Source organism: Molothrus ater, chromosome 4, assembly GCF_012460135.2.
Source record: "Molothrus ater isolate BHLD 08-10-18 breed brown headed cowbird chromosome 4, BPBGC_Mater_1.1, whole genome shotgun sequence".
In the NCBI taxonomy this organism is placed as follows: domain Eukaryota; kingdom Metazoa; phylum Chordata; class Aves; order Passeriformes; family Icteridae; genus Molothrus; species Molothrus ater.
This window is the reverse complement of record NC_050481.2, coordinates 66798563-66811237: the sequence shown is the minus strand read 5'-3', so window position 1 is coordinate 66811237 and position 12675 is coordinate 66798563. Positions and strand designations below refer to the sequence as shown.

General features: G+C 40.6%; 1 protein-coding gene across 1 annotated transcript in view; it reads left to right on the top strand.

Moving 5' to 3' along the window:
• Positions 1-42: 42 nt before the first annotated feature.
• Positions 43-12675, top strand: part of POLR1A (RNA polymerase I subunit A) — a 33491-nt gene continuing 20858 nt past the window's right edge. Inside the window, 13 exon segments of the mRNA XM_036382922.2 lie at positions 43-216; positions 1303-1507; positions 3786-3935; positions 4025-4132; positions 5191-5276; positions 5376-5461; positions 5464-5484; positions 6983-7069; positions 7742-7844; positions 8458-8617; positions 9575-9748; positions 10215-10337; positions 11684-11911. Coding sequence (XP_036238815.1) covers positions 140-216; positions 1303-1507; positions 3786-3935; positions 4025-4132; positions 5191-5276; positions 5376-5461; positions 5464-5484; positions 6983-7069; positions 7742-7844; positions 8458-8617; positions 9575-9748; positions 10215-10337; positions 11684-11911 — 1608 coding nt within the window. The 5' untranslated portion in view covers positions 43-139.

Sequence of the window (12675 nt, the reverse complement as noted above, 5' to 3'; positions counted from 1 at the left end):
CTACCGCCCCTCCCCGGCGGTGGTACCGCCCGGCCCCGCCTCCCCCCGCAGGCCGGACCGCGTGGTGCTGCCCGTGGCGCGGCGCTTCCAGCGGGAGAGCGGGAGCCGCTGTCGGCCTGGGAAGAGTTGCTCGTTCGCCATGAAGCCGCCCAAAGTGGTGCCGTGGCGGCGGCTGGTTGGGATGTCCTTCGGGATGTACACGGCCGAGGAGATCAGGTGAGGCTCCATGTGTGCGCTGCCCGAGCTGTGCGGGTGCTGCTGGGTACTACGAGTCCCAGCGTGCCCCGCGGCAGGGCGCCGAAGAGCTGTGGAGGGCTGCGGCGCGCGGCATGCTGGGACATGTAGTCCGGTTGGGCCGTGGCCCAGCCGCCGGGATGGCGGCAGCCGAATTTTATACAAAATCTCGCCCCGCTCGAGGGGACACGCTGACAAAATTATGTGATTTCTTAGTAGAGTGGCTATTCATGTAAAATAAATATGTGCTGCGATATGAATAATTTTGCTCATTGTATAATGAAATCAGTGATACGCAGATTCCTATTGCATTCGCAAAATGTTCTCAGAAAGATATTTTCATTAATGGAGAAAATCACACAGCTACTAAATGCCCGTGCTAGTTTGTCTCGGGATCTCTCGCTGGTCAGAGTGAACCCGAGAAAAGTTGGAAAGTCTCTTCGTCCAGCCCGGCGCTTGAAGAAGGAGTCAGAGCTGTTCATTTCTCGCTCTCAAGGTTGTTTATTGTTCCTTATCTATAAAGTATTTTCTTCTGTCCGGCTGAGGTCCGTTCAGCAAGACAGTCCGAGCCACTCTGGGGCAGTGTTACGTCTTTATACTGAAAACTGTGTATACAAGGTTTACAATTACATTCCAATACCTGTCACCTATGTTAGACAGTGAGCTTCTGCACTAAACCAATCTAAAAGTGCCAACATCACAGCAGAAGATAGAACATAGAGGTCAAGAAGCAGAAGGAGAAAGGCTGGACATGCCCAGATTCCTCCCTCTTGCCCCCTAAACCCCCATTCTAAAAACCCCAAAATCTATTTTTTCACCCAGTGATAAATTCACTATCATTCTCCTTAAACTGTCGTGGCTTGCAGATCTTCATCTAAGGTTGGTAACTTGCTCCATGGGTCATAATCAAACCCACAGGCATCTTGGGCTCTGTGCCAGGGTCTCTGAGCCCCCTGGCAGGGGTCCTGGCTGCTCAGGACAGCCAGAGGGATGTCCTGGGTTCTGACACTAGTTGTACCATTCAAGCTTTCTGCCGCTGATTTGCACTTTTTCCTTTCTCAACTTCAGGAAGCTGAGTGTGAAGCCCATCACCAACCCTCAGTACCTGGACAATGTGGGCAATCCGGCCGTGAACGGGCTCTACGACCTGGCCCTGGGGCCCCCGGACTCCAGGGAAGTGTGTGCCACCTGCATGCAGAACTTCAGCAACTGCCCTGGACACTTTGGCCACATAGAGCTGCCTCTGCCTGTCTACAACCCCCTGTTCTTCGATGTATGTATTATATATGTACTGAATTACTGCTGGGGAGCGGGCTGGTGGTGCCCAGGATGTCATGTGGTTGCAGTCCTTGAAAACAGTAAAGTTTTCCCCCAGTAAAGGTGCCAAGATCTGTTTTCTCTTTTAAGTGTAATACCAGCAGATGCAGTAGAAAAGCTTTGTTGTGTCATGATAGTTCAATCCAAACAGACCTTTTGAAAAGTATGCATTTTGTTGTAGCTATTGTTTTACTCAGTGTTGACAGGTAGGTGAGGGGGGGGATATTCATCCTGAAGTATGTGACTGACTGCAGGATGTCATGTTTTAATTAAAGGAATGGCACAGTAAAAATGATCATTTCCTTTAAACAACTACTGCACGTGAACAGCTGTCTACACTTCCAGTTTTTAACATCCCCTGAGCTGGGATGAATTTTCCTCCTGAGGTGCTGATCCCACCATTTACAGTAGCTGCCTTTTGCACAGGCTACTAACTGAGAGTCAAAACCTCACTTTCAAGTGACCAGAGTTAGATGAGGTACCCCCTTTTAGCCTTGTTTCAGCTTTAAGTCAAATAACTGTATTGACCAAGGATTAAAATCCTGCAGCCTTCCCAGCAGTAATTCCCAGCCTTCAGGCCACAGAGGGAATGAGAGAACTGTGATAAATAATAACACAGAGCTGTGTTAAATAAAAAAAACTCACTTTTAATTTCCCAGACCTTGAGGAGAAGGTGATAGTGTGAAGAACCTTGTAGGATTGAGAGCAGGATGTTTCATTTTACGAGTGTGGGGATTTGGGTTCCACATTGTCCTCTGTGGGGTGAGCTGTCAGGAGCTGTAGTCAGGTTCTGTCTAAGAACAGCCTGGGTCCCAGAGCTGCTGTAGATACCACAAGTGCTTCATGTGTCTTCTATGTAGGCTGTGGCCACAGCTCTCTTCACAGAGAGCAGCAGACACAACTCTCTCCCAGGATTTTTCCTGGGGAAGGCAGTGAGAAGCTCAGAGAAGAAGAGAAAAGAATTCTTATCTCTGTTTACTGCTCTTGTTGTTTTGCACATGTGGAATGTGTTATAGAGATTGATTACCCAAAGTGATTTGTTAATTGAGGTCCCCAGGGTGAGGTGAGAGATGAGAATTTGACTCCTGTTCTTAGAAGGCTGAGTTATTATTTCTTGATATTATATTATATTATAAGAAAAAGGGAAAGGAGACATCAGAAGGCTATGAATAAAAATATTCATATTTTTATTATGAACAATAAAAACCTGTGACAGAGAGTCTGACACAGCTGGCTGTGATTGGCCATTAATTAAAAACAATTCCCATGTTTTGATAAACACTCTCCAGGCCACATTCCAGAGGAGCAAAACATAGAGGAGCTGAGGCTTCTCATTTTCCCAGGAGAAGAAATCCTGGCAAAGGGATTTTTCACAAAATATGATGGTGACAGACACCAGTGAAAGTTGTTTTGGTTCCTTGGCCAGTTGGGTCATAGCTGTGTCCTGACTGTCTCAGGCAATGACAAGTTTTTATTTAGCATTCTTTAGTATAGTGTCTCTTTAATATGTAATTTAGTATAGTATTAGTGTAATATAGTATAGCTTAATAAAGCATTTGTTCAGCCTTCTGAATCATGGAGTCAATGCACATTATTCCCTACCTTGGGGTCACCCTGTATCAATAGTAGACAGCCTGCTGAGAGTTTATCTACAGAGCATACTTTGCATATGAGTATGCTTGAAATATTTTTTTTCCAAGCAAATTCTTTATGATTAAAATTAACCATTAATCTAATTACCCAGTTATAGTAGTGTGGTATTTTCGGGGTCCCTCATCGTGAGGAGGAAAGATGAATCTGACTGCATGTTCTTAGAAGGCTATATTATGCTATATTATGCTATACTAAAGAATAGAGAAAGGATACAGGCAGAAGGCTTAACAAGATACTAATTAAAAACTCGTGACCCTCTCCTCAGAGTCTGACACAGCCTGACCGTGATTGGTCATTAAGTTAAAACAATTCACATGAAACCAATCAAACATGCACCTGTTGCATAAACAATCTCCAAACCACATTTCAAAGCAGCAAAACACAAGAGAAAATATTGTTTTCCTTTTTCTCTGAGGCTTTTCAGTCTTCCCAGGAGAAGAAATCCTGGCGAAGGGATTTTTCACAAAATATGATGGTGACATAGTAGCACTCTCTTTAAATCCAAACAATTGCATTTACTTGCTTACTGTGCAAGCTAGTAAATCTGCCAGGATAACCTTTTTCCCCCCTTTCCTTTGCAGAAATTGTACCTTCTGATCAGAGGGTCCTGTTTGAATTGCCACATGCTGACGTGTCCCCGAGCCGTGGTTCACCTGCTGCTGAGCCAGATGAAGGTGCTGCAGAAAGGGCTGCTCCATGCTGTCCATGACCTCGAAATCATTCTCAACAGGGCAAGTACTGTGTGATGCTCCATCCCTTTTTTGGATGGTCTCACAGCTCTAAAGCTCTCTGCTAATTTCTCTTCTTGTGTTCCTTGTAGTTTATAGAGCAGTGTGCAGATGCAACAGGCTCAGAAATTGAGGAGGAGCTGAATCGCCACGTGCAGGAAATGTTACAGAGCTCTCAAACAAGAGATCGGTGCTCAAATGTAAGTACAGGCAGTGCTTCTCCTGAAATCCTGGGCTTTATCCTCTTAAAAAGAGTTGAATTGCCACGTGCAGGAAATGTTACAGAGCTCTCAAACAAGAGATCGGTGCTCAAATGTAAGTACAGGCAGTGCTTCTCCTGAAATCCTGGGCTTTGTCCTCTTAAAGAGTGATGTGCAGGCAAAGCCTGTCTTTGTAGGTGCTGGATTTTGTCCAGTTCTGAGCTGTGTTATGTTTAGAGGGCTTTTTGAGGGAAATGTCTGAAATTAAACTGAAAAAGGATTTTATTTCCCGTTAGTATAACTGTTGAAATTCTGGAAAACAGGGAAATGTCTGTGTAGAGAAATGTTTTGATGGTGTAAATACTGTATTAAAATCTGTTACTGCTGTCAGTACACCACCTACAGATGTTGATACTTCTCTGTCTGATGCTCTGACTTTTGAGCTGCAGAGCACATTTTGAGAACTCATGCATCCAGTAAACTTGCAGAATTAATTACGCTGACATTTTTAGGAAGACTTGTGTAATTGAATTCTAATTTCCATTTAAATGTAGTTTAATGTGCATGGTTAGGTGAGTGATGAAGATACTTATAATCTAAGATCATTCAGGAGATTTGTTTATAAGCCAGTTTTAATTCCTTGATCACTTGTTTTAAAACTAAGCTTAAGCACTTTGAGCACTATGTAAATCATACATTCATGGGCTGTCAAAAGAAGTGGTTTTGTCATTTTTATACTTACCTAAATCATCATTAGAGAAAACTTTAAATTACAGTACTGACTTGAGAATTAAAGGCTTAATGGAATAAATTGAAAAAGGAGTATGGAGAGCACTGAGGGATGTGTCCCTCCAGCAAATGGGAAGATGATGAAAGAACACTACAGATCAAGGCATGAATTAATCAGTACATGGATGTGTGTGCATTGATACTAATAATATTCACGTTGTAATGTTATTTGTGTAACGTTTAGCGAATTCTTCAAATAACATGTTTTAATTTATTTTTATTATATTCATTATTTTTAAGTTTTGGTTTGTTTTTTTTTTCTTTACCAGGTCAAAAATGTTTGTGAGTGTAGAAATAAACTGGTATCACAGTTCTGGAAAGCACACATGGCTTCAAAGAAATGCCCAAACTGCAAGTAAGTTTAACTACATGAGGAAGCTGGTTTCTAGTTAAATGCTGTGTTAATATTAACCTTGATCTACCTGTCCTGTTTGGGTTTTTTTTTCTCTTTAAGATCCAGGAGATCACTGGTACGAAAGGAGCACAACAGCAAGCTGACAGTCACCTATCCTTCTACAATGTACCATAAATCAGGACAGGAAGCATTCTGGATGAAACAGCAGGTGGAATATTTGTCTTTTACTCAAATATGTTTGCACTTTTCCCCTGCATTTAAGGGGCACAGATTCTTAGCAGTGGCTGTGCACTTGGAACTCATTTATAAAAAATACTGATTATAACTAAACCAGTAAGCTCAGGAGTCAGAGAGAAAAATTCCATTAAATTTCTGTTTGAGAGCCTGTTGTGCTATTGCAGCTTTCTGTGTCAGGAAAAGAAGTACAACAGCATAATCTTTGTCAACTTTAGGGTGGTTTTGGGGCACTTCATTTTTGGCAGGTAGTTGATTTTCTGCTGGATTTTTTTAAACAGAGCAACTACAGGTAAAATTAGAAGAAAGATTACCAACTTCAGAAAGAAAATCACATAATCCTAACTCTTGTGAGTGAATTTCCTCTTAAAGAGTAAAAGACAAAATAGAAAGTAGGTGGCACTTTCCAGGATTAATTAATTTGAATAAATTTGAACCTCCTTTTCCTTCTCGTATCCTTGATCCTTTACACAATGAGACAGAATTGAAGCAGACATTTATGTGTGTGATTTAGCTCTTAGGGAAGTTTTCCATACAGAATTTATTTTGTTTGCTACTCTATGATTTAAATGCTATATTAAATCTCTGGAGCTGTGGCTGAAGAAGGAAAATGGGAGGTATGCTGTGTTCTGGGCTGGGATGGATCACACAGTTAGGTGCATTGTGCATAGCCTGTGCATGGTCAAGTCCCAAAAAGGAGTACCTTTAATCTTGGCATGGATGCATTTTTGTTTGAGGGATGGAAAGGTTTTCTGGGTGAATGGAGAATTGAACTTTCAGTGTGCAAAAATCTACATTTCAGGACCTAAGCCAGAAGAGGAGTAGGAAACTGTCTGAGGTTGTGGGAGGATTGCTTTTCTTCGAGTTGTCGAAATTGAGAGCTAAAATCTCTGGCTTTGTTTGAAAATAATTGATCTTTTTGCTTTTTAGTAGCAAAACCATGTGTTTTCCTTCCTCTCCAAAGCAGAGGTAGCCCAGACTCTCACCTATAATAGGGATGGTGCTATTGTCTCCTTCAGTTTAGTATTTCATGGAAACCTTGATATCTACCTGATCCCCACTGAGAGCTTCCCCAGCTGCAGGCTGAGACTTGACTTGTGTTTTGGTCAGGGGATGAGATCTTTTGAAGTCACTCTAAGCGAAAAAAAGCATAAACTTTAGATGTTAGAGTCTTATTTCTGTTACTTATATTCATATTCACTAGTCACAGAAATGGTTTCATTTTTACTTAATTTTACTTGATCATATTCCCAAAGCAAACATTTAAATGATAATTTTGATGTAGATGTCAGCCAGTATATTTTGTATGTGTATTTTGTATTTCCATTCCTTCTCTGAGCTGGAAACAGTACTGTAAGCAAAAAAAAAAAAAACAAAACAAAACAAAAAAACCACCAAAAAACTTTCACAGTAATGTCTTGAGATTTTTTTTAAATGAATATTTTATTTTTATTTTATTTTTTACTTTTTAGGTATTGATGAAAGCCAGTTAGGGAAGAGAGGATACCTGACACCAATGACTGCCAAGGAATACATCCTGGCTCTGTGGAAGAATGAAGGTAATGGTTGTGAAGAGCAACATGACTTTATTTTCTGTACCATTTACTGGACAAATCTGCAAATCTTGCAGTATGAACTCCTTGTCAAATATTTGCCTTTTGCCTTAGGGGCTTCTGGCTGCAAAATAAGTTTTGTGACAGGAGGACTGGCAGCCAGTGAATGCAGAGACCTGGATTCAATTAACACTTTGATCATTTATTCTCAAATTGTGGCTCCTCACAAATCACAACAGTTGTTTGCAGAGACTGTGATTTCCTGTGGTGCTGCATCCCACAGTTACACTGGTTACAGACTGAGAATGGATTTATCAGCCTCTTTTTTGGGTTGCCTGTACTCTGAATCTGTCTGCACTTGCCAGGAGAAACCAAAGCACTTTTGTGAATCAGTCACAGTCAGCTGCTGGAACCTTTCTTCCTCTAGTTCTGCTTTCTCCATTTGCTATAATCTATATTTCTGTCCAGAGTTGTTCCTAAAATACCTCGTATGTGACAAAAAAAAAAAAAAGAGTGGCAATTCTTTCTAAACTGTGTCTGAATGTTTTTACTTTAAACAGGCTCAATAGTGTTAACTTAGCAGATTCTTTTGACTTGGTTGACCAAGGGCATCTGGGGGTTTGGATTCCCAAACAATAGCAATGAGAATGAGTTTTTATTTATTTTGTCTCTTTTTAGGTTTCTTTCTGCGTTATCTCTTCCCTGGGATGGATCCCCATGGGAGTTCAGAATTCAGTCCAGACATGTTTTTTCTAGATCTGCTTGTGGTTCCACCTTCAAGGTAAAATTTATTCTCCCAAACTCTTGTAGAAATCACAGGATTTAGTGCACCCTTTGCAGGAGTTGGAGATCCAAACTCCTGTAATACAGACACTGGTCTGCTTAAGTGTCAATAGAGTGTTTAAATAATAAAAATGATACTAGTTGTTGATAAGTTCTATTGTAACTTCAAGTGAGTTCGTTAGAAGACTGAAATACTAATTATGGAAAAGATATATTTTAGTATTTTATATTTTAAAATATATTTTAGTATTTAGTATATACTTAGTATATTATAAGTATATAAAATATATTTTAAGTATATATTAATATAACATATACTGTATTAAATATATAGTATATATTTAGTGTATTTGTATTTAGTATTTTAGTATTTATATATATTAGTATTTTAAATGAATATAGAATATTGTAACTGCACAATACTGATAGAATTTCTTGTTAAGAATTATTCCTCTTTTATGACTGTCCCAGTAGAATATATGAATTTTTAAATGCCCACTGTGAGCTTGGATTATTTTCCATGCACTGAAGATTTAGCTTAGAAAGTTTGAGGTTTTTCATGCTGCTTTTGAGTGGCTTTGATCCTCTGAGGTGATTTTGATTTGCTCTAGGTACCGTCCTGTAAATCGCCTCGGAGATCGCCTGTTCACAAACGGGCAGACTGTGAACCTGCAGGCTGTGATGAAAGATGCTCAGCTGATAAGGAAGCTCTTGGTTTTCATGGCCAAAGAACAGTGTCAGCCAATAAAGATTACAGAAGAATTTCAAACAGTAAGAGTTGCTGGTTGTCTTATTCTTTGCTTTTTTTGGATGGGTGGGTCGAGTTCAGGAAGGTTCCTGTTTAAGCTGTTCCTGTAACAGTTCTTGCCTGACCTGTTGGAATATCTGCTGATGGACATGTTCCATACCTTGTTTGGTTTTTTCCCTCTGCTCCTTTCTACTTGGTGCAAAGGGAAAAAACATATTGCTCAAATTCTTTTAGCCGTGGATTTTTGGTATTAGATTAATGTATGTGAGACATAATGGGCTCTTGTTTCTGGAGATTAAATATGTACAGCACAAACAGTTCAGAATAAAACTTTGCCAGTGTTTCAGCACATGAAAAGGGAGATAAGTCACTTCAGTACACTTCAGTTTCTAAGCCTAGTGGAGCCAGTTGTGATTGTGTTTATTTTTTGACAGTTGATGTCTAAGTAGGACGTAAAACTTCACAAATAATATAGTTAGTAACAATATTTGTCTGCTTCTGACAGTTCACATAGTTGTATAGGTAAATAATAGTGTATGTCAGCTTGCCTCGTTCCATATTTGTTCATCAGTTGTATCATTGAGGGGTCTTTGACACTGGGCTCAGTTTCAGGGGAGCTTGATTTACATCTGCAGTGTAAAACATTTTGGAAACACTGTTAGTTACTCACAATGTACACTAGATGGAGATCTGTTCTTAAAGCATTTGACTGGAGGTCAATGAAGTTTGGATGTGACTGGTTTAGTGGCTTTTAGACTGAAAACAAAGTGATGTAAGTGATAAAATCTCTTGGATTTACATTATTTTAATCTAAGAATAGGATTTTCTAGTTACAGTGATTCCTAACATGGACTGACTACCAGTGCAAAATAGTAGTGAATAGTGGTTTCTTTTATACTGTAATTAATACTAAAACTTCAGCCTAATAAGTAGAAGATATTTTTTTGTTATGTCCAAGTTTCTAAGTTCTGTTTCTGCAGGAGACAGGAGAGGATAGTGAACCTCTGGACCGTTCTGTGCTGACAACAATTCCAGGACAGAGCATTGCAGACAAGCTGTACAACGCCTGGATACGCCTCCAGAGCCATGTCAACATTGTGTTTGATAGCGACATGGACAAGCTGATAACAGACAAATACCCTGGTATTCGTCAGGTGGGTAACAGCTGGAGTCTTGATTAAAAAAGAGAAGCTGATGATGTAAGAAAAAAGTGAACTATTTGTGGTTAGTACGTGTGCATTTTCATGCCACTCACCATTGAAAGAATCCGTATGGTTTTCCATACTTGTCGCAATAGGACACAAAATGAACAACACGCACGAGCAGAGATGTCCAAGGTAAAAAGAGGGCAGTTTATTTCCAAACTCCAGTATTTATAGACTTTCAAAAGTGACCATGGACTGGAGGATGAAATTGCCACCTCTCCAACCACACTGGTCAAACCAACAGTCCATCAATTCTCTCCTCCTCCCGAAAGGAATGCAAAACAATCATTATTTACATGAAAAGTGTGCGAAAAACTCCATTACAAAAATGTAAACACGAGAAGGCTTAGAAGAACTTAAAAGAGCAGGGTGACACATGCTTCCAGGTCCTAATTGTCACCTTCTGTTTCCCAAGCTGTTGGAGAAGAAGGAAGGGCTGTTCCGCAAGCACATGATGGGGAAGCGTGTGGATTTCGCTGCTCGCTCCGTCATTTGTCCCGACATGTACATCGGGACCAACGAGATTGGCATCCCCATGGTGAGCATGAACAAAGGACTGAGTCCTCACTGCTGGCAGTTTGGCAGCAGTTTAAAATCTAGAGGGTTTCTGACTCGTCTGAGCTGTTTCCTGCCCAGTGTTAATAAGGAGGGAGCACTGGAGAGCAGGAGATTTTTACTGTTACAAAATGAGAACACCATATCTGAGAAAGAGGAGTTTAGAAAAGAAAGAAAAAGCTGTACTTGCTTTGTGGGATTAGGAATTGAAGTAAGTCTGTTCAAAAGTAGATCCTGTTCCTCCTATGGTCTTTGTATAAGGTATTTTTGAGGTATTGCAGTGCCAGGGTACCAGTTGTTGGTTTCTCTGGGTCTGGATTGAAGGCACTTGAGATGGTAGTTTCATGTTCAGATTCAGGTGTTTGTTATTTCTTATCAGTAAAACAGTCTCACAACCATGAGTTCTGCAGCTTTTCATTAGCAAGGCACAAAATGACCAACAATCTTTTGTTACAGGGTCTTTTAAGACTAAACTATCCAATTAAGAAAGGACACCTGGATTATTTTCCTTTTAACCCAATAACTGATCCCACAGAGCCCACAATGCAGACTTTTCTGCCCAATTACAAAATGCCACCCAAACCCAGGAAGAAGAAGCATGAAGAACAAACTCGGAATGACACCCTGTGCCCTCCATCTTGCTTCCATCCACAACATACTAAAAATCCCAAAACTTCAGTTTCTCCCCAAGTGATACACCTACACTACTCTCTATAATCTATTTCACACTTCTGTGGATTCCAGTCTATCTTGAAGTCTGGGAAACTTTCTCCATGGATGAGGGTGAAAGTCAGTGCTGCCCTGGGGGTCAGGGCATCCCAGAGCAGACAGAGAAACATTCCTGGTGCTCTGGGTTTCCACATTGCAGCCTTAAGAGAAGGCTGTGGTAATGTCACCAACTTCAACAATCCTTAAGGATTTTTAGCCACACCGAGATGACACCAAGCCTGAATTTGAGTTTTTCATTATCTCGTCTTTGCAGAAAATAGTGAACTTGATGATAATGTGCTTTTTCTCTGTATTTGTTGGCTTATTTGCAGAATCTAAATCCATGATTGCTTTTTTTAATTGCTAATTGAGTTTCATACCACAGTAGAAAATTGTAAAAGGGACATTGTTTCTATTCGTATGGTAGAGGATTTTAAAACAGAATTGTGTTTATTTGGCACTAGAGTAGACTGAGGAGGAGATGCATTCAAGAGCTTAAAGTACTTTATTCTTACATTTACTACTTAATTTTTGATGCTGGTTTTTTTTTTTAGTGTTTTTAAGATCTTAAGCCAAAATTGGACAGCATGTTACTTCTCTCCTCTTTTCCTTCCTGTCTAGGTATTTGCCACCAAACTGACCTACCCTCAGCCAGTCACTCCCTGGAATGTCAAAGAGCTGAGGCAGGCTGTCATCAATGGCCCCAAGGTGCACCCAGGGGCCTCCATGGTCATCAACGAGGACGGGTCTCGCACGGTGCTGAGCGCCACCAGCCTGACCCAGCGCGAGGCCATCGCCAAGCAGCTCCTCACCCCCTCCTCAGGGGCACCCCAGACAGGCCTGAAGATTGTGAGTATGGGCACAGCCCTCCTCCATCTCTGGTTCAGGGGGTAGGAATAAAAACATGGTACTTTTTCAAATTCTAAACCCCGTTTTTCCTTCTTTTACTTTCTTCTAATACGCAGTGTGTGGCATTCATTGTGCCAAGATGGAGATTATTCTCAGTGGTGGCCTTGGCAGTGCTGGCTTAGTTGGGCTCCATGATCTAAGAGGTCTTTTCCAACCTAATGATTCTATATCAGTTGTTTCTCCTCTGTGCTACACTTTAATCAACCTTTGAAACTTCTTAACTGTATCTCCATCCCTTACAAGAGTTGGAAAAGCACTATTTAGCTACTAGGGCAAAAGTTTTGGTGTTTATTAGTGTTTTCACATTGTTATGTATTACCTTGTCTCTCATAAAGGCTTAGCAGAGATTTAAAATTTAAGTCTGAGTATTTCTGTGATGTCAGTTCTTTCAGAACCTGTCACAGAGTTAAACATAACAGCATTTAGATTGTACAGACAATTTACAATGCTCTTGTTGATAATCACTTAAGTGGCTATTTGGATGTTACTAAAAGAAAAATTAAAATGAGACTGTTCTGAGAGACTCTGTTCTATATAAGGATATACTGTGTTGTACTCAGAGCTGAAATTAAGAGATTCTTGGTCTCTGCTTCACTTACTGAAAGCTGTTAATAGCAGTCCAGCTATTACTACCTTAGTCTAGGGTGTCCAGGGCTGGGTATTTTGTGGGAGGTATCAATTCAGCCCAGTGGGCTTTGGATGAA